Source organism: Artemia sp. Qi Xiang Cuo, chromosome 17 (assembly GCF_049724085.1).
Source record: "Artemia sp. Qi Xiang Cuo chromosome 17, ASM4972408v1, whole genome shotgun sequence".
In the NCBI taxonomy this organism is placed as follows: Eukaryota; Metazoa; Arthropoda; class Branchiopoda; order Anostraca; family Artemiidae; genus Artemia; species Artemia sp. Qi Xiang Cuo.
This window is the reverse complement of record NC_142810.1, coordinates 7,301,628-7,324,235: the sequence shown is the minus strand read 5'-3', so window position 1 is coordinate 7,324,235 and position 22,608 is coordinate 7,301,628. Positions and strand designations below refer to the sequence as shown.

The 22,608-nt window shown below is 36.3% G+C and overlaps 1 protein-coding gene and 1 pseudogene across 1 annotated transcript; both read left to right on the top strand.

Annotated features, from left to right (window-relative positions):
* Positions 1-8,343: 8,343 nt before the first annotated feature.
* LOC148941853 (histone H4-like) lies at positions 8,344-8,721 on the top strand. Its single transcript, XM_089102860.1, is given in 3 exon segments — positions 8,344-8,384; positions 8,455-8,540; positions 8,543-8,721. Coding segments are annotated over 3 exon segments (306 nt in total).
* Positions 8,722-17,991: 9,270 nt separating this feature from the next.
* On the top strand, positions 17,992-18,554 carry LOC148941852 (putative histone H1.6; annotated as a pseudogene).
* Positions 18,555-22,608: the final 4,054 nt, after the last annotated feature.

The window sequence follows — 22,608 nt, the reverse complement described above, 5'->3', positions numbered from 1 at the left end:
GTTTGAGCAGTATTTTTAAAATAATTTCGAAAAAAGTCAAATTTTAGCGTTGAGAGCGAGGGGTGAAGAAAAGATGGACCCCTCATACACGAAACAATTTATTTTTGTTTTAAGTTTTAATGTTGCTCCATATTCTTAGTTGAAAAACTTGTTTTTACTTAATTTTTTACTGTTTTTCAAATCATGCCTGGACACTTCCTTCCTCCTACGTGTCGAATTTCTCCTGGAAGATCCCCCGGAAACTCCTCATGGAAATCCCCCCCTCCTAAAAATATATGCATATTTCTCAGTAACAAATCCTATTTGTGAACAATAGGTAAATTGCGTAATTTACATCCCATTCCCCAGGGATTATAGGGGGCCATGTCATCCTCAAAGGTATAGTTATTAGCCCTTACAACTATCCTGAATCAAATCGCTGTCTCAAAATTTCTCTGGGGGGAATGCGCGGGAGGGAGACTAGTTGCCCTCCAATCTTTTTGGCCACTTAAAAGGGCACTAAGACTTTTGATTTACATTCGAATGAGCCCCTCCTGATCTTCTAGGAATATTTGTTTGATACAATCACCCCTGGAAAACAAAAATGAAATAAATACCTATCTGTGATCTTTCTTCTGGCAAAAAAAAATTACCATAGTTTGGAGATAGGTACTTGGAACCTCTACATTAGGATTCTCTAAGATGCTGAATCTGATTTTGTGATTGTCATTAAGATCGCTTGACTTTTAGGACGAGTTTTTCCCCTCTTCGAAAATCCGGCAAATTTTGTCAGGCTCGTTACTTTTGACGAGTAACAGTAAACTTAATAACTTTAATATAATTAAATATATTATGTATGCTGTGAATATGCTATATATATTAAAGAGTGCGTGGTTAGTTCCTTAACTTCTTGCACGCACCTGTTACCAGGATCAGCAACGTTTGTTGGAGATTAAAGAATGGTAAAGCAATTGAGACGGGGTATCACAAATGGTTTGTCGGTAAAAACAACCCCGAAACGAAGGAGCTTCATCCCAACCAAGGTCATTCGACCTTCTTCCCCTAGAGATTCTCAATCCATTTAATAACCAACTGAAAACATCGAACAAAAAAGTTCTTCCTCCGGAATCGTGGCCCTAGAAGGCGCTTTTTCGTTTTTGTAACGTTGGTCAATACCAGGCAATGAATTATGATAAATAATAAATTATTTGGTATGGAATAACTTCAATTAAATGGTTCTGACTATTAGGATTGGCATAAAAATCTATTGGTATTATTTTTGCAATTGCCTGGCAAATTATGAAGTAAAGACATACATTTCTTCCTTGTAGTGTACATTGTCCTGGGTTAGTGAAGGTGTTAATGAAGGGCAAAAGTACGGGGTTAGTGAAGCATGGTGTCCATGGTGTTTCATTTTCTCATTTGCTTTCTTCTTTTTATCTTTTTGCATCCTGTTCTTTTTAATTTTGATTATCTACAGTTTTACTTTGCCCTTACTTTTTTCTCTGCTGCTGTTTGTCGTAAGATATTCTTTCGAAACGTACCTTGGTCTTTCCCCGTCTTTTCGCGAATAGTTTGGTACTTGCGAATAGTAAGAAGCTCATAATGGATATTCGGCTATGAAAATATTATCTGTAGGCTTTGAACTCATGGTGTTAGATACTGTATAGAATATAGTATGGACTTGGTTATGTTTGCTAAATGCAATCTTGGGCAATGACGCAGTAGCGTCAATTGGGGGGGGGGGGTCTGTTTTACCCCCTCCGATGAAGTTCCAATTTGCTTTAAATCCTTTCTTGTGAACTCATCCCTTTCGGGGACAACCTGCTTTCTATGGCCCCGATCGGTTGCCAAAGAGTAAAGTCTATCACCCTTCTTCCGTAAAACGGATGGGCCGTAAGATGGCCCTCGCCATTTTAACCCTTTTTTATGGCCCTTGAAAGTGCTTTTGGACCATTTAAATTCGTCATTAATCGTAATTCTTTAAACGGTAAAAAAAAAGTTCAAATGGGGATAAAATCCTTTTAATAGACAGTGATAAATTTCACAAAAATACTAGACATTTCGGTCACATATGCAGTGACCGTCATCAGTAGTAAAACTGATGACCAAAATATCTAGTATTTTGAGAAATTTATCACTCTATTAAAAGGATTTTATCCCTGTTTGAACTTTTTTTTATCGTCATGGAAAGGCAGTGTGGTCTCCGGAATTATCATAATTCTTTAAAACAATGACAAATAGGCTATGATTGAGGCACATTAATTCTTACAACATCGTGGGACTGAGTTACGCTCGGTGAAAAGAAAGACAGGTGAAAATCCAGCCCAAGATAACAAGATGAGGTGAGTACTTTTTATCTAAACGTAAAAGCTCCAACCATGGGCGCCCATAAGGGGGGCGCCCGCCTCTCCCCCCCCCCCCCTGGCTGAATGATTCTGCCTTATTTTTATATTTTTGTTCTTATATTTCTATTAAATATCATTAAAAGTGCCAATTAGACGAGGTTTGCCCCTCCCCCTGGAATTCAGCTTATGGGCGCCCATGGCTCCAACTGATAGCTTTCTTGCTCTTGTAGTTAAAAGTTCAGTTGCCCTGTTATGTTACATAGCATTAAATAAGGTGGCTAATTAATTAAGTAGTCGGTGGATGAAAAACTGGGCAGAAAGTTTAAGAACATTAAAGACATGATTGTTATTGACTCACGTTTGTACAGAGAATACCGTCGAAGCAAATTTGTCAAAAAACAAATTACGTTTTCAAACTTTTACTTGTGCTCGAGGCTTTCAACCCTTAGGGCTTCTAATTTCAGTCAGTAGATGATTAACGAATATATCAATGGAACTGGGAGGGGGATATGACTTCCCAACCTCAGAACCTATCTAGATTTTTTTTTGCACCGGAAGATGGTAGTACACAAATTTTCAAAATATAATATATATATATATATGATCTAAATTATTTTGTATTGATGATTATTTTTTGAAAAACAGAGGATAAAATCGATTGAAAAGCTGTTGTATCAAAAGGACGATAATAAATCTTAATAGATAATAAAGATGAATTAATGCAGAATGAGTAATAAATGTCTTTAGATAATTAATTAAATATCAATAATAGATTAAAGGAATTCCAACAAACACTAATGTAATTAGTAAGGGTATCAGCATAGGCAGAGGCTTAATTTTACCCTTGGGGGGGATGAAGAGAAATAACTTGCGAAGAGGGTAAAGCTCTTTTATTTTCTCTGTGTTTTTAGCTTTAAGGCCTTAACCTCCCTTTGTTCATTATATATTATCATTATGAAATATAATAATAATTTAATTAATAATTCTCCTTTGTTGAGGAAAATTGAAATGAAACAGCTAAATATCAAACAGAGTAGTCGCACTAGGTCAAGTAGTTTCACGAGTGCTTTAAGGTTATATTTACTTCAACCCTCCTTGGTTGTGATAAAGGGTTTCGGCAGGTAGTCTTAATTAGCAATGGCGTACCTATAATTTTACCCAGGACAAGGAGGAGAAATCATTTCTGTCAAGAAGAGGAAACTGTACTGCTCCTTGTGTATTTAGAAAATTTATTTTTCTTAAAAGGATGTTTTTTTTCTTGGAATGTAGAATTTATAGTTATATACATTAATTGTAAAAACTGTTAAAGTAATTTAGTTATAAGATTATTTGGAAACTATATTTTTTGGATTTAAGATTATTTGGACTTTGAACATAGCTGGGTAGATGCAAGAATAGGGCCAGAATTTATAGGAGTGAGACACGCTATTTATTCCATTGCATAGAATCCGAACACAAAATTTTGCGGAATCTGCTCTTTTATTTTTTCCGTATGGTTTGGATGGACAGTGTTGCAAAATGGTTGGATAGGTGGTGAATGTCGGTGGTGTGATTTAAACGAAAACCTGATCATTTTAGAGCACATGAGACTAACTTTTTGAAGGAAGTTTTAGCTAAACATTTCCTTTTAAATCACCGGTCCATCATTATGCTACGTAGAAAAAGAGTGAAAAGTTCAGATAACAGTATGAAAACTGTTTTGATTTTTATCGCTTTCTGTTTCGATTACTTGCCAGGTGCCGTCAAAAGTTAAGACTTTCTTTCTTTTTGGTCTGTTTTACCCCTCTCCCACCCCTTCATTCTCCTTTTTTCTGCGAGCTTACAATGTGTTAAATGACCTTGAAAATATTGGTGTTTCTCAAGGATCAGTAACGGCTGCCCTTTTATTTTTGAGTTATACAGTATATTAATGTTCTATTCAGATCATTGCTATTGAACTTTACCTTTCGTGTCAGATTTTTATTTCTAACTTCACTTGGTCTTTCTTTTTTTTTTCTTTTTTTTTTTTGCAAGCTAAAAGCTTTATTCATTAATTGAGAATCAAGCGTTGATTATAACAAGTGTTTTAAAGAAATGTCAAGAAGTCTCTTTGCAAGAAACCATTAAAGAGAGGTAACTGACTTGACGAATTATCAAGTCTTCTAGAATTGCCAAGAAGTCTTTTACAAAAAGCCATTAAAGAAAGGTACCTGACGTGACGAATTGCCAAGTCTTCTAGAATTGCCAAGAACTGTCTTTACAAAAAAAAACATTAAAGAAAGGAACCTGACTTGACGAATTGCCAAGTCTCCCAGAATTGCAAAGAAGTGTTTTACAAGAAACCGTTAAAAAAAGGTACCTGACTTGACGAATTGCCAAGTCTTCCAGAATTGCCAAGAAGTCTCTTTACAAGAAACCATTAAAGAAAGGTACCTGACTTGACGAATTGTCAAGTCTTTCAACGAATTGCCCAGTTGTCTCTACAAGAACCCATTAAAGAAAGGTACCTGACTTGCCGAATTGACAAGTATTTCAGAATTGCCAAGAAGTCTCTATACAAGAAACCATTAAAGAAAGGTACCTGACTTGACGATTTGACAAGTCTTCCAGAATTGCCAAGAAGTCTCTTTACCAGAAAACATTAAAGAAAGGTACCTGACTTGACGAATTGTCAAGTCTTTCAGAATTGCAAGAAGTCTTTACAAGAAGCCATTAAAGAAAGGTACCTGACTTGACGAATTGCCAAGTCTTCCAGAATTGCCAAGTTGTCTCTACAAGAAACCATTAAGGCAGGGACCTGACTTGACGAATGGTCAAGTTTTTCAGAATTGCCAAGAAGTCTCGTTACAAGAAACCATTAATGAAAGGTACCTGACTTGAAGAATTGTCAAGTCTTTCAGAATTGCAAGAAGTCTCTTTACAAGAAACCATTAAAGAAAGTTACCTGACTTGACGATTTGCCAAGTCTTCCAGAATTGCCAAGAAGTGTCTTTACAAGAAACCATTAAAGAAAGGTACCTGACTTGACGAATTGTCAAGTCTTACAGAATTGACAAGTTGTCTCTACAAGAAACCATTAAAGAAAGGTACCTGACTTGACGAATTGTCAAGTATTACAGAATTGACCAGAAGTCTCTTTACAAGAACCCAATAAATAAAGGTACCTGACTTGACGATTTGACTAGTCTTCCAGAATTGCCAAGAAGTCTCTTTACAAGAAACCATTAAAGAAAGGTACCTGACTTGACGAATTGTCAAGTCTTTCAGAATTGCCAAGTTGTCTTTACAAGAACCCAATAAAGAAAGTTACCTGACTTGACGATTTGACAAGTATTCCAGAATTGCCAAGAAGTGTCTTTACAAGAAACCATTCAAGAAAGGTACATGACTTGACGAATTGTCAAGTCTTTCAGAATTGCCAAGTAGTCTTTACAAGAAGCCATTAAAGAAAGGTACCTGACTCCGAATTGCCAAGTCTTCCAGAATTGCCAAGAAGTGTCTTTACAAGAAACCATTAAAGAAAGGTACCTTACCTAACGAATTGCCAAGTCTTCCAGAATTGCCAAGAAGTCTCTTTACAAGAAACCGTTAAAGAAAGGTACTTGACGCTCTTTTTAGCAGGTTCATGAACTTAGAGGGAACTACTTAAGTTCCGGTATCTACTCCTAGGTGGACTCTCTTCTACCAGATATCTCCTTGATTCCACGACCGTGTCACATTTTTTTGTATAAAGGGAAGTGGCGCTCCTTAGGTAGAAAGTAATCATAAAGGGGGAAATACGCTCGGATTAATGGGGCTCGCTTATGCCTTTCGTATAATTTTTATCATACCAATTATCCGATTGTTTTCGAAGTCGTAATGAACTATCAAGAAAATCAAGTTGACATATTTTCGTATAAAAGGCTTGATATTGGGTGCAAAAAAGATTATAAGATGCTTTCTTAACAAAAGTACCGAACAAAAGGGACCGAACTTCGCTCTTTAAAAGAAATAGTTTTTTGTTTTTTAAATTTCTTTCGCAAAACAAGTTTAATCTCATTTTATCCGGTAACTACTTTTTTAAATATTTAGCACAGACACTAATCTTCAGCAAAATTTATAATAAATGTTCTGAATGTTTATGACGTCATTCACATGAAAAATGCTTTCTCTAAATTAAGGCCCTAAAAAAATTTTTCAGAAGTCGTGACATATCTAGATCGTATTTTCTCCTCGCCGGTAAATGGTAGCATGCCAATTTTCAGACGAGGTTATTGTATCGTTTTCGAAAAACATTTACGGATAAATAGATGCATGTTCGTTAAAATTTAATAAGATTATTAAAATCAATCAAAATTATTAATTAATTTATTGTTAATAATACTTATTGTTCGTTTAATAAGATAAGAATAACAAACTCTATCGCAGACTCGTCGTTTATGCAGTCAAGTGAATAGACAGATAGATAAATATTTATGCAAATGAATAAAAAAACAAGTTTTTTTAACTGAAATTAAGGAGTAAGATTAAACTTAAAACGAACTGAAATTATTACGTATATGGGGGTTGCCATGGGCGCCCATAAGCTGAATTCCAGGGGGGGCAAACTTCGTCTAATTGCTACTTTTAATGCTATATAATAGAAATCTCAGAACAAAAATATAAAAATAAGGCAGCATCATTCAGCCAGGGGGGGGGGGGCAAGAGCCCCCCCAGCCCCCCCATATGGGGGCCCATGGGGGTTGCCCCACCACAACAGCTTGCTCTTTGCACTAAAGTTAGAATTTTTGTTCCAATCATTCAACAATGACTCCTAAAACAAAAGGGCCATTTAATTAGAATAATAGGCTGTTTTATAAATTCTAAGAAAAACTTTAGCATAAAAAGTGCGGAATTGAGGGGACGACAACCCTCCTTATAGGCGTTAAAATTTCTGTTCGTTTTAAGTTTTAATGTTGGTCCTTACTTTCAGTTGAAAAAAAGTTTTTTATTTAATTTCTTATCGTTTTTTGAATAATACCGGAAAATCCGTCCCCCCTCCATCGAAAGTTTCCTCACCCTATGAAAAATTTCTCCATGGAAAGATCCTCCCACGTACACCCCCCCCCCTCCAGGAAAATCCCCCACTGACAAAGAGCTGTATACTTCCTAATAACCAATACTATATGTAAACAATGGACGAAGTTCATAGCTTGCAGCCCTTCCTCTTTGGATTGTGGGAGGTCAAGTCGTCCTCAAAAACATAGATATTAGATCTTTCGATTATTTTGAACTAAATGGCTATCTCAAAACGTTGATCGGGCAACTTGGGAGGAAAGAGCATAGGAGGGGGCTAGCTGCTCTAATATTTTTGGCCAGTTAAAAAGGGCACTAGAGATTTTTTTTCGATCAAATGAGCCCTTTCCCGATCTCCTAGGATCACTGGTTCGATATGATCAGCCCTGGGGGGAAAAAATACAAATAAACACGTATCCGTGATCTCTCTTTTGACAAAAAATGCAAAGTTCCACATTTTTGTACATAGGAGCTTGAAACCTCTCCATTAAGGTTCTCTGATATGCTAAATCTGATGGTGTGATTTTCATTAAGATCACTTGATGTTTTGGGGCTGTTTCCTCTTTCAAAAATTAAGCAAATATTCTCAAGCTTGTAACTTTCGATGGGTAGCATTAAACTTGATGAAATTTGTATATTTTCAAGAAGCATCAAAATTTGATTCTTTTGATGTATCTATTGTCATCAAGGCTATGTTTCTTAGAGTTTCGGCTACTATTGAGCCACGTCGCTCTTTACTTACAGTTCGTTACCAAGAACTGTTTGATACAAACTACTTTTGGCCATGGCAAAAAAAAACAAAACAATTGCACATGATAATAACACTCATAACAACATGGTACATACCAATAACAGTTAATAACATAACATTGGCAAAACGAAAACAAAAATAATTATGTACGCAATACCATAAAACTAACTCACATAATTTTCTAAAGAAAGAAATCTTACAAGTCTGACAAAACTCTACAGCTGTATATTTCACCACGATATCGTATAAAATATGACAGGAACAGGAAAAGGAGGAAAGGGAGGAAAAGGAGGAAAGGAGGAAAGGGAGGAAAAGGAGGAAAGGGAGGAACAGGAGGAAAGGGAGGAAAAGGAGGAAAGGAGACGCAAAACGTCATCGCAAACTTCTTCGTGGCGATATCCAGGGAATCACAAAGCCAGCTATCAGAAGACTGACTCGCCGAGGTGGTTTTAACGTATATCTGGCCTAGTTTACGAGGAAACCAGAAGTGTTCTTAAAGTTTTTCTAGAAAATGTTATTCGCGATGCTATCACTAACACAGAGCATGCCAAGAGAAAGACTGTAACTGCATCGGACGTAGTCTACGCCCTGAAGCATCAAGGTCGCACATTGTATGGATTTGGTGGTTAATAGTTTCCAAATGCGTTTAAAACTGTCCCAGTCCCCCTACCCAACGGCCTTTTTAAAGGCCAACAAATTTATAAACACGTTCTAGCCCAGGTTTTATGAGCCTTTTCTTTGTTTTGCATTCAAAATGTAAGTAAATATTTTCTTTTCTTTTCGTCTCAGGTGCAATATCTAGTTTGAATTATGCAAAGAAATTACCATTGCTATTTTACTGTATTTAGCTTTTCCTTTCATATTTGAATAAAGTTTGCATTCACACAATGGAATTGTTAAAAGAAATAATTGTTGCTATTTAACTGCACAAGCCCTTTCTTTAATGTTTGAATAAAGCAAATAAGAACGGAGGAAAATATGTTCCTATTCTTACTAAATTACAGCTGGACCTTACAATTAGGACAAAAGTATTACATTAATTATATGCAATTAATATACAAGTATGAAAAGCTGGAAAAATATTTGATAGCGAAATAATTTTCTTGTAAACTGACTCTGAGGCAATGAAGCCTAAAATCATGAGTTTCAAACTATAAGAAAAGGCATCCGACTGACTTTAATTTAGAGGTTGGACAATTAATTTAGAGGTTGGTCAATTAAAATAAATGGACTTTTAGCTGGTATTCACACTTGAAATTTCAAGTCTTTGAAAGCCCATTATCCTTCTTATCCCATCCCTCATAAACACACTTATTCTCATATGGAACATATTGTAGTTATTATCCTTTTCTTTTATTGGTGGCAAAAGGGTGACTCGAGTTTCTAAGCATTGAACAATATGGTTCGTCTCAGCACAACTTTTGGCCTTTTCAAACAGTTCGTGGTAACAAGTTCTCCACAAGGAGCGATATGGCTCGGTAGTAATCAAAACTCTAAAAAACCGAGTTTTGATACGAACAGATACATCAAAAGAATCGGAGTTTTATTTTTTTTTTACATATATAAGTTTCATCAAATTCAGTCTTACACATCAAAAGGTACGAGCCTGAAAAATTTGCCTTATTTTCGAAAAAAAAGGGGGAAACTACCCTTAAAGGTGATATAATCTTAATAAAAATCAAACCATAATATACAGCGTATCAGAGAACCCTATCGTATAGCAAGGGCGGATCCAGGCTTTTTTTTCGGGGGCGTTTTACTAATTTTTGACTCAGTTTTCGACTAATTTTACTGATTTTTACCTAGGTTTTACTAATTTTCGACTTATTTTCGACTCGTTCAAAAATTTCGGGGGGGGGGGGGTTTACAAACCGGGTACCCCCCCCCCCTGAATACGGCCTTGTCGTATAGGTTTCAAGCTCCTATCTGCAAAATGTGGAATTTTGCATTTTTTGCCAGAAGAAAGATCACGGATGCGTGTTTATTTGTTTTTTTTTTGTTTTGTTTTTCAGGGGTGATCGTATCGATCCGGTGGTCATAAAATATCGCAAGAGGGTTCATTCGAACGGAAATTAAAAGTTCTAGTTCCCTTTTTAAGTGACCAAAAAAAATGGAGGGCAACTAGGCCCCGTCCCACAATCATTTTTTTTCCAAAAGTCATCGGATAAAAATTTTGAGACAGCCATTTTGTTTAGCATAGTCGAAATCCTAATAAATATGTCTTTGAGGATGAATTAATCCTCCACAGTCGCCGGGGGAAGGGCTGCAAGTTATGAACTTTGCCCATTGTTTACATATAGCATTTGTTATTTGGAAGTATGCTGACGATTTAAAGAGGGATTTCTTCTGGCGGGGGGGGGGGGGGGGGGGACAGAGGAGGGGGCTACGTGGGAGGATCTTTCCATGGAGGAAATTGTCATTGGGGAAGGGACATTTCTATGAGGAGGCGCCAGATTTCTCAGCATTGTTTAAAAAAAACGATCAGAAATTTAAAAAAATAGTTTTTTTTAACTGAAAGTAAGGAGCAACATTAAAACTTAAAACGAACAGAAATTATTACGTATTTGAGGGGTTTTTCCTTCTAGTCAATATCTCTCTCTTTACGCTAAAGTTTGTTTAGTACTTTCAAAAAAGCTATCTATTCTAATTAAAGGTCCTTGTGATTCAGGGGTCATTCTTAAAGAATTGGAAAAAAATTCGAACTTTAGCGTAAAGAGCGAGGTATTGACTAGGGGGAGAACACCTAATTTACGTAATAAAAATATACGGATATAGAAGTTCGTTACGTAAGTTATTTCGTAAGTTACGCCAGATCAAAATTTCGAGAAAGCCATTTAGGCAAAAAAAGTAAAATTAATATCCAAATTTGATTTTAATTATTCATGTATGGTGAGCCAAAATTAAAGCTGCATTAATTCAAGAATGTTCAGACATTAAATAAAAAAACAAGTTTTTTTTACTGAAAGTGAGGAGCGACATTAAAATTTAATGTCGAACAGAAATTATTCCGTATATGAAAAAGGCTGTCCCCTCCTCAACACCTTGCTCTTTACGCTAAATTTTTTTTATTGTTTTAGAAAATAGACTTGTGAGAAAGAGTCAAACTTTAGCGTAAAGAGCAAGGCGTTGAGGAGAGGACAGCTCCTTTCATATATGGAATAATTTCTTTTCGTATTAAGTTTTAATGTCGCTCATTAATTTCAGCTGAAAAATTTTTTTTATTTTTTTTTTTATTTAATGAAATACAAGACTCCATAAGCATTAAAAGACTTTGCTTCGAAAAAAAATGCAGCCGAGATTCTTTGATTCATCTTTTCCTTTTTTTTAAACTGTCGTGCTAGAGGAATCCTGGTAAAAAAAAAAAATGTCAGAGACGCTTGCTCTGAGAAGCCTCCCTGTCCTCTTTATATCCTCGCTGTACCGCCAATAATGCAGATTTAGATAAAAAAAAACCTAAAAGGCAGTCATGCTTTACTTACTTATTCATATAAATGTAAAGCTTTTTAATGTCTAGGGTTGTAATTTTTATTTATTTATTTTTTTAATTAGGCCACTTTGTAATTTTTATTGTTAGTTTTTAGACAAAACTCGAAAATATACTTTAAAAAGGAATATTTCTCAAGTTTCAAATAATTGTGTTTCAAGCGGTACGTATATTGAACGTTTTATATATAATGTGATCGAAACAAATGGAAGCAGTTTACTTCCATTTCGCAACCACTCTCCCCTCCCCCACGCATCTCGCAAACATTAAAACGCTATTTTTGTCTTTTTAAATGTAATACTAGAAGGAAAGGAAATTTATTTTCATAAAAATACAAATTTAACCTACAAGCCTCGAAGCCTCGCTTTTCTTTTTGCTCTACATCTGTGTTTTTAGTTGGAGTTTTAGAATTAATTTCAATTCGAATTTGCAAACGCAAATGCATCTATCTTACATTTTCTGAAAGCACTTAATTTTAATAGTCATAGGCAGCGCGCTAGCGCTGCCTAAGTAAAGAACGATGTGGGCACAATGTGTTTTTTTTTTTGTTTTTTTTTCTCCATACCCGGGCACTTCGTATCGAAGGAGTTGTCGTAGAAACTTCGAAAAGGGCTCATTCGATTGGAAATTGGAATGGCTAGTATTCTTTTTAATAGTCGAAAGTGATTGGAGGACAACTAGCCCCCCCCCCACGCCCCTCATTCCCCCAACCACATCCAATCTAAATTTTGAGATAGCCATTTTGTTCAGCGTAGTTGATTTCAAGAGAAAATGTGTTTTTGAGGAAGACACTCCCCCACAACCCTCGGGGCAAGGGTTTTAAGTTATGCCCTGAGGGAATATAAGATCAATGTTGACACAATGTACAGTATTATTTTTTTTATTTTTTTTTAAGCAGGGCACTTCATATGAAAGGGGTCGTCGTAGAGACTTCAAAAGGGGTTCATTCGATTGGAAATCGAGAGTTCTAGTGCCCTTTTTAATAGTCGAAAGTGATTGGAGGGCAACTAGCCCCCCCTCACGCCAATCATTCCCCAAACACATCCAATCGAAATTTTGAGATAGCCATTTTGTTCAGCGTGGTTGATTTCCAGATTGAAAATGTGTTTTTGAGGAGGGCACTCCCCCACAACCCTTGGGGCAAGGGTTTTAAGTTATGCCCTGAGGGCATATAAGATCAATGTTGACACAATGTACAGTTTATTATTATTTTTTTCTTTAAACCAGGGACTTCATATAGAAGGGGTCGTCGTAGAGACTTCAAAAGGGGTTCATTCGATTGGAAATCGAGAGTTCTAGTGCCCTTTTTAATAGTCGAAAGTAATTAGAGGGCAACTAGCCCCCCCTCACGCCCCTCATTCCCCCGAACACATCCAATCGAAATTTTGAGATAGCCATTTTGTCCAGCGTGGTTGATTTCCATATAGAAAATGTATTTTTGAGGAGGATACTCCCCCACAACCCTCAGGGCAAGGGTTTTAAGTTATGCCCTGGAGGCATATAAGGTGCTTAGAGAAGACATTGTCGCAGAAACTTAAAAACAGGCTCATTAGATTGGAAATTCAAAGGGTTAGTGCCCTTTTCAATAGTCGAAAGTGATTGGAGGGCAACTAGCCCCCCCCCCCAAGCCCATCATTCCCCCAAACACATCCAATCAACATTTTGAGATAGCCATTTTGTTCAGCGTAGTTGATTTTCCGATAGTAAATATGTTTTTGAGGAGGACACTCCCCCACAACCCTCAGGGCAAAGGTGTTAAGTTATGCCCTGGGGGCATGTAAAGTTTTTATTGAAGGCGTTGTCGTAGAAACTTCAAAACAGGCTCATTCGATTGGAAATTCAAAGAGCTAGTGCCCTTTTTAATAGTCGAAAGTGATTGGAGGGCAACTAGCCCCCCCCCCCGTCCTGTATTCCCCCAAGCACATCCAATCAAAATTGTGAGATAGCCATTTTGTTAAGCGTTGTTGATTTCCACACAGAAAATATGTTTCTGAGGAGAAAACTCCCCCACAGCCTTCAGAGAAAGGGTTTCAAGCTTTGCCCTGGGGGCGTAAAAGGCTTTTATAGAAGGCGTTGTCATAGAAACTTCAAAAAAGGCTCATTCGATTGTAAATTCAAAGGGCTCGTACCATTTTTAATAGTTTAAAGTTATTGGTGGGCTACTAGCCCCCCCCCCATGTCCCGCAGTCCCCCCCCCACAACCACACAAAATTTTGAGGTTGGCAGTTTGTTAGAGTAGCTGAATTCTAGAGAGAAAATATCATTTTGAGGAGGATACTCACCCACAACTCACGGGACACGGATGTTAAGTTATGCCCTGGGGCCATATGAGGTTTTTATAGAAGTCATTGTCGTAGAAACATCAAAACAGGCTCATTTGATTGGAAATTCAAAGGGCTAATGCCCTTTTTAATAGTCGAAAGTGATTGGAGGGCAACTAGACACCCCACGCCCATCAGTCCCCCAACCACATCCAATCAAAATTGTGAGATAGCCGTTTTGTTCAGCGCACTTGATTTCCAGATAAAAAATATGTTTTTGAGGAGCACACTCCCCCACAACCCCCAGGGCAAGGGTTTTAAGTAATGCCCTGAGGGCATATAAGGTTTTTATATAAGACGTTGTCGTAGAAACTTCAAAACAGGCTCTTTCGATTGGAAATTCAAAGGGCTAGTGCCTTTTTTAAAAGTCGTAACGGTTTGGTGGGCCACTATCCCCCCCCCCCCGGCACGCCCATCAGTCCCCCAAACACATGCAATCAAAATTTTGAGAGAGCTATTTTGTTCAGCGTAGTTGATTTCCAGATAAAAAATATGTTTTTGAGGAGGAAACTTCCCAACAATCTTCAGGGAAAGGGTTATAAGTTATGTCCTGGGGTATATAAATTTTTTATAGAAGGCATTGTCATAGAAACTTCAAAAGGGACTTATTTGATTTTAAATTAAAAGGGCTAGTGCCCTTTTTAATTGTTTAAAGGTTTTGGAGGGCAAATAGCCCCCCCCCCCCCACGGACATCATTCACCCACACACATACAATAAAATTTTTGAGATAGTCCTTTTGTTCAGCGTAGGCTAGTTGATTTCCAGATAGAAAATATGTTTTTGAGAAGGACACTCCCCCACAACCCGCAGGGCAAGGGTTTTAAGTTATGCCCAGGGGGCATATAAGGTTTTTATAGAGGGCGTTGTCGTAGAAACTTCAAAAAAGGCTAATTCGATTGGAAATTCAAAGGGCTATTGCTCTTTTTAATAGTCGAAAGTCATTGGAGGTCAACTAGCCCCCCCCCCACGCTCATCATTCCCCCAAACACATTCAATTAAAATTTTGAGATAGCCATTTTTTTCAGCGTAGTTGATTTCCAGATAAATATGTTTTTGAGGAGGACACTCCCCCAGAACCCTCAGGGCAAGGGTTTTAAGTTATGACCAGGGGACATATAATGTTTTTATAGAAGGCGTTGTCGTAGAAACTTCAAAACAGGCTCATTCGATCGAAAATTCAAAGAGCTAGTGCCCTTTTTAATAGTCGAAAGTGATTGGAGGGCAACTAGCCCCCCCCCCCCCGTCCATTATTCCCCCAAGCACATCCAATCAAAATTGTGAGATAGCCATTTTGTTCAGCGTTGTTGATTTCCACACAGAAAATATGTTTCTGAGGAGGAGACTCCCCCACAACCCTCAGAGTAAGGGTTTTAAGTTATGCCCTGGGGGCGTAAAAGGATTTTATAGAAGGCGTTGTCATAGAAACATCAAAACAGGCTCATTCGACTGGAAATTCAAAGGGCGAGTGCCCTTTTTAATAGTCTAAAGTGATTGGAGGGCAACTAGCCCCCCCCCCCACGCCCCGCAGTTCCCCCCACACAACCACACAACATTTGAGATAGGGAGTTTGTCAGCGTAGCTGATTTCTAGAGAGAAAATATGTTTTTGAGGAGGACACTCCCCCACAACCCTCGGGACAAGGGTTTTAAGTTATGCCCTGGGGGCATATAAGGTTTTTATAGAAGGCGTTATCGTAGAAACATCAAAACGGGCTAATTTGATTGGAAATTCAAAGGGCTAATGCCCTTTTTAATAGTCGAAAGTGATTGGAGGGCAACTAGACACCCCACGCCCATCATTCCCCCAAACACATCCAATCAAAATTGTGAGATAGCCGTTTTGTTCAGCGCACTTGATTTCCAGATATAAAATATGTTTTTGAGGAGGACACTCCCCAACAACCCCCAGGGCAAGGGTTTTAAGTAATGCCCTGCGGTCATCTTAGGTTTTTATATAAGACGTTGTCGTAGAAACTTCAAAACAGGCTCTTTTGATTGTAAATTCAAAGGGCTAGTGCATTTTTTAAAAGTCGAAACGGTTTGGAGGGCCACTATCCCCCCCCCCCCGGCACGCCCATCAGTCCCCCAAACACATCCAATCAAAATTTTGAGATAGCTATTTTGTTCAGCGTAGTTGATTTCCAGATAAAAAATATGTTTTTGAGGAGGAAACTTCCCAACAATCTTCAGGGAAAGGGTTATAAGTTATGTCCTGGGGTATATAAATTTTTTATAGAAGGCGTTGTCATAGATACTTCAAAAGGGACTTATTTGATTTGAAATTCAAAGGGCTAGTGCCCTTTTTAATTGTCGAAAGTTATTGGAGGGAACCTAGCCCCCCCCCCCCCACGGCCATCATTCATCCAAACACATCCAATCAAATTTTTGAGATAGCCATTTTGTTTAGCGTAGGCTAGTTGATTTCCAGATAGAAAATTTGTTTTTGAGAAGGACACTCCCCAAAACCCTCAGGGCAAGGGTTTTAAGTTATGCCCTGGGGGCATATAAGGTTTTTATAGAGGTCTTTGTCGTAGAAAATTCAAAAAAGGCTCATTCGATTGTAAATTCAAAGGGCTAGTGCCCTTTTTAATAGGCAAAAGTCATTGGAGGTCAACTAGCCCCCCCCCCACGCTCATCATTCCCCCAAACACATTCAATTAAAATTTTGAGATAGCCATTTTTTTCAGCGTAGTTGATTTCCAGATAAAATATGTTTTTGAGGAGGACACTCCCCCAGAACCCTCAGGGCAAGGGTTTTAAGTTATGACCAGGGGACATATAATGTTTTTATAGAAGGCGTTGTCGTAGAAACTTCAAAAAAAGCTCATTCAATTGATAATTCAAAGGGATAGTGCCCTTTTTAATAGTAGAAAGTGATTGGAGGGCAATTAGCCCCCTCCCCCCCCCACGCCCATCATTCCCTCAAACACATCCAATAAAAACTTTTGAGATAACCATTTTGTTCAGCGTTGTTGATTTACAGACGGAAAATATATTTTTGAGGAGGATACTCTGCCATAGCCCTCAGGGCAAGGGTTTTAAGTTATGCCCTGGGGGCACATAAGGTTTTATAGAAGGCGTTGTAGAAACTTCAGAAAAGGGCTCACTCGATTTGAAATTCAAAGGGTTAGTGCCCTTTTTAATAGTCGAAAGTTATTAGTAATATTTTTTTGTTGTTGTTGTTGTTTAGACCAGGGCACTTCGTATCGAAGGAGTTGTCGTGGGAACTTCGAAAGGGGCTCATTCGATTGAAAATAGAAAGGGATGATGCCCTTTTTAATAGTCAAAAGTGATTGGAGGGCAACTAATCCCCCTTCACCTCCCACCCTCCCATTTGCCCATTATGTTTAAAAACTAAATGCTGCCTTAAGATTAAATCAAAATGCACTGTGATAATGCTAATTCCCAATAAGGCATCTCAGCTGTATCCCAATAACGACTGAGGATATTATGTTCAAACTGTCGAGGCTACTTCTGCTCTTAAAATTCAACCAAATCAAAATAGTGTAAGTGTATCCAAGCTATCAAAGAAAGTAAACAGAATTTTTTGGGAATGGTAATAAGTTTTCCATGTCAGGTCAACTAGAGGAGGTAGGAAACTAAGTTAAACAGTACTATTTGTGTCCAGATTTTTAAAAGGGTGTATGTTGCTAAAAATTTCTGAAAATTTTTCTCCAGCATACAAATAGCAGACCAAACTATAAAAAAAAACGAAAAGATTAAAAAACGAAAAGATTTAAAGTGTTATTTTCTTTTTCCCTGAAAAGACTATGTCAATATATAACGAACAGAAATTAATTTAAAAAAAAATTTCCACAAAATAAGTTTTTCAAAGAAAAGTAAAGAACTCCATTAAACAAAAATGAGCAAAACTAAAATCAAATAATCTACCAAGCTCGAAGCTACCACAAATCAGCATCGATAAATAAATCAAACCCAAAACGAACAGAAATTAAAATAAATAACCGAGTCAAACTCAAAACGAGCAGAAATTAACATAAGTTTTATAATATAATTATAAAACTTTGAAAATAAGCAAGCATTCGAGATTTAGAATTGCATTAGTAATAGAGAGAATATTGAGAAGAATTTAAAATGTCTGAAGTTGAAGCTCAACTTGCACCGACATCTGTACAATCTTAGAGTATGGCTTCACCAGCCAAGAAGGAAGAGAAAGTAAAGGCTCCAAAACCAGCTAAGTCTGCAAAACCTAAAGGGGATAAAAAGGCCCAGGCAACGATAAACCACCCAAAATACAAAGAAATTATCACCAAATCCATTGCTGACCTATAAGAACACGGATGATCTAGCCGTCAGGCCATTCTCAAATACATAATGGGCAATTTCCAGGTTGCCAATGATGTAAAAGTTGTGAATATGCATCTTAAGCAAGATTTGAGGTGTTGTCTTGCAAATGGAATTGTTATAAATCCAAAAGGTACTGGCGTAACTGGTTCTATCAAGCTTGCAAAGCAAAGCTATTAGCTGTAGCCAAGCCCACAGCTAAGACAGCCTAAGTCAAGAAAATAGCAAAACTTACTGCAGTTAAAAAGTCAACTTCAGCCAAAAAACTTACCAAGCCTTTTGCTGGTAGCAAGAAACCTTGCTATATATATAAAATATATATGAATATATATATACAAGAAATATATTCGTAAGAAAAAAACCCTCCATCAATAATTCCTGTAAGCGATTCTCCTGGAGATGGATCATTTTTGGAGGTAAATAATAAAAAAAATGTCTGAGAGTCGACCCAGCCCTGAGGGCATCTAGGGGGGGGGGGAGGGGATTAGGATGGCAAAGCCTCATCCGGAGGAGGGTTCAAAATAACACGAAACGAGGTTTTCGTTCAATTAAAATCAAGTTGTGGGGAAAAAAGTTAAGAGCCATGGATAATTGGAGAAAAGCCAAGACCGATAGTCTGAGTGAGAGGCAAATTCAGAGTCTGATTTAGATAGTCTGATTGAGAATTCCATGTAAATTAGGGGACCAGGCCGTGTCCCAAAATTTGTGTCCGGCTTTTTAAAACGTAACAAAAATGCATTTAGACTGAGACTGCATTGAAGAATAGATGGTCTTCAAGTATAATTCCAGTTTCATAACAGTAGAATTTGAACATAAACTTCTCAAAACACCCTACGCTTTGAACTTTAGAAAAGCAAGTTGATTTTTTCGCGCTTGAAGGCCTCTTTGATTTCTTTTTCAGTATTAAATAAAAAAAACAAGTTTTTTTAACTGAAAGTAAGGAACGACGTTAAAACTTAAAACGAACAGAAATTATTCCGTATCTGAAAGGGGCTGTCTCCTCCTCAACGCCTCGCTCTTTACGCTAAAGTTTTTTATTGTTTAAAAAAATAGAGTTGTGAAAAAGAGTCAAACTTTAGCGTAAAGAGCGAGGCGTTGAGGAGGGGACAGCCCCTTTCATATACGGAATAATTTCTGTTCGTTTTAAGTTTTAACGTCGTTCCCTACTTTCAGTTAAAAAAACTTGTTTTTTTTATTTAATTTTTAAACGTTTTTGAATTAATGCAGGTTTTGATATTGGCTCACCGTACATGGATAATTACAACAAAATTTGCATATTAATTTTACTTTTATTTGGTTAAATGGCTTTCTCGAAACTTGTTTAATTTTATTTACGAAGGTTTTTATTAGTAATAAATATACGTAACTTACGAATTAGCTTACGTATCGAACTTCTATATTCACAGATTTTTAAAACGTATATTAAGGGGTTCGCCCCCTAATCAATAACTTGCTCTTTAAGCTAAAGTTCGAATTTTGTTCCAATTAATTAAAAAAAATTTCCTAAAAATAATTTTTTCAAAGAAAATTAATGGCCATTTTAAAATTAAGATATGGATATAAAAATACCTGTTAAAATTCAAACTAAAAACGACCAGAAATTACTATTAAAGAATAAATGGAACACAAAACGAACAGAAATTAAATAAACAATCATAGCAAAAAACATACAACAAGTAATAATATAAATGAATAAATAGAACTTAAAGCGAGTAATGCTAAGATTGAATATCAAAACCAAGCTTAAAACGAAAAAAATATTTTGCTTTTAAAGCATTAATGAAACTTAAAACGAACAGAAATTAAATAACAATCAATACGAACAAACATACAATATTTATTAATGTAAATAAATAAATAAATCTTAAAACGAGTGAAATTTAAATTGAAAATGCAAATAAAGTTTGAATCGAATAAAAATAACTACAAACAAGAGTTTGGTTATCGCCTCACTGCAGAAGCCTAAAACCTACTGCGTCATTGGCGCTTTACTGAAAACAATGCTTTCATTAATTAAGATTTTAGGGAATAAATATCAGCATATGTATATTAAATTGACAATGCACATTTTTTCAGTAAACTCATTTGAATTTTTTTTTCAGTAAAATACAAATTATATTCTGGATTTTAGAAAGCATAGGGGTTTTGAACCCTTTTCATATTAATTTATGCTCGTTTTGAGTTTGACTCTAATATTTATTTTAATATTGGTTCATTTTGGGTTTCATTTATTTATTGATACTGATTTGGGGTAGTTGTATGCTTGGTAGATTATATGATAGTCTGGACTCCAGGTGTTGAAAGTGTGAATCATACCACGACGGAATAGGGCTGCTACGAGAATTAGCCTACCCTCCACCCCCTAAGTTGACCATGCAGATTCAAAAATACCAAAGGCACTTGCTTGCGAGTGGTGGAACACTCCGAAACTTGACATTTTATTATATTTTGGTGTTTCATGCAAGAAAATGCATGTTCCACAAAGTTTGAGGTGCAGTTTTCCGCTCAATTAGAAATGCCTAGAAGCCATAGAATGTTATCATAACAAACCAACACGATTAGTTAGAAATAATTGCAGAGTTAAAAAAAATGGCAAAACTATATGAGTCTTGAACAGTCTTGGAAAGTATAAACAAAATCAAATTGAATATTAGATATATAATGATATTAATTGTTGAAAGATCCATCAGTTCAAGATATTTTTTTCACTGTAATTTTATTTTCATTTTCAATGCTGTAAGAACTGGAAAATAATAAATTTGTAATATACGAGTAATTCGTTTTCAGTGAAGCACCAATGAAGCAGAAGGCTTTAGGTTTTTACAGTTAAAGAAGGGGGCAGTATCCAAATTTTGTTTGTAGTGAAACTATATTTGTCTTGACCAATCTTTGAAAGAACTAATAAATTAAACTGAATATTTGATGCATAATGATACTACTTGCTAAAAGCTCATCAGTTCCAAATTTTACTGTAATTTTAATATTTATTTTCAATATTAAGTACAAAAGAAAACATTTGTAATATAATTCGTTTTCAGTAAAGCGCCAATGACGCAGTAGGTTTTAGGCTTTTGCAGTGAGGCGATACCAAAACTCTTGTTTGTAGTTATTTTTATTCGATTCAAACTTGATTTGCATATTCAATTTAAGTTTCACTCGTTTTAAGATTTATTTATTCATTTACATTAATAAATGTTGTATGTTTGTTTGCATTGATTGTTATTTAATTTCTGTTCGTTTTAAGCTTCATTTATACTTTAATAGCAAAATATTTGTTTTCGTTTTAAGCTTAATTTTCATATTCAATCTAAGCATTACTCGCTTTAAGATCTATTTGTTAATTTATATTATTAATTTTTTTATGTTTTTTGCTATGATTTCTTATTTAATTTCTGTTCGATTTGTGTTTCATCTATTCTTTCAAAGTAATTTCTGGTCGTTTTGAGTTTGAATTTTAACAGGTATTATTATCTCCTGAGCTTAAGTTTAAAATGGTCTTTACTTTTCTTTTAAAAACTTATTTTTCGGAAAGATTTTTTTTAATTATTTTGGTTCGTTTTTGATTGCAAAAAGTTTCAAGTTTTTGTGGCATGGGGGGGGTGCTTACTGTTCGATTATTATTGCCTTTAAAAACGGATCTAGAACTTTCAGTTTAAATCGAATGAGGCTTTTTTCAAAGTCTATACGATTACCTCTTTGATAAAAACCTTATATATTAACAATAGACAGCTTGCATAACTTGTGGACAGCGATTGACATCAATGAATGGATTGAAAAAATAGCTCCAATAAGGGCGTTTAGACCATTTCACTTACTGACACAAAGGGATCACGACTGTTTGGAATTGACCTTAATAGGATTTTGTATGCCAAAGCAATTTTACATCTATCTCAGAGTATGTATTTTAACCTTATAATTGGATAAATATAATAGATTTCCTGTGTGTTCTTCCCATACAAAACCCCTTCCCATAAGTTATAAGCCCCCTTTATTAAGTTATGCTCCACGGCATAACTTACAATGCCTACCCCCGGGCCCTGGTGGGCTGTGTCGACACTGGAGTTTTTTGTTATCAGAACTTTGAACTATTTTAACAAAAGTCTATCTCCAAATTTTTATCTGATGCATGTAGGGCGTGGAGGAAGGGGAGGGGGAATAGTCACCCTCCAATCTCTTTTGAATCTTAAAACGTGAACAAGAACTTTCAATTTTCAGTCAAATGAGACCTCTCGAAAGTTTATATGAGCATCCCTTCCATAAGAAATAATGGGAAAAATTCGAAGAATCCTTAAATTACAACTCTTGCCCTGAGGGGTGTGGGGGAGTTGTCATCTTCAAAGACCTAATTTCCAGAACTTAAAACTATGTTTAATAAAATGGCTGTCTCAAAACTTTGATTGGATGTGT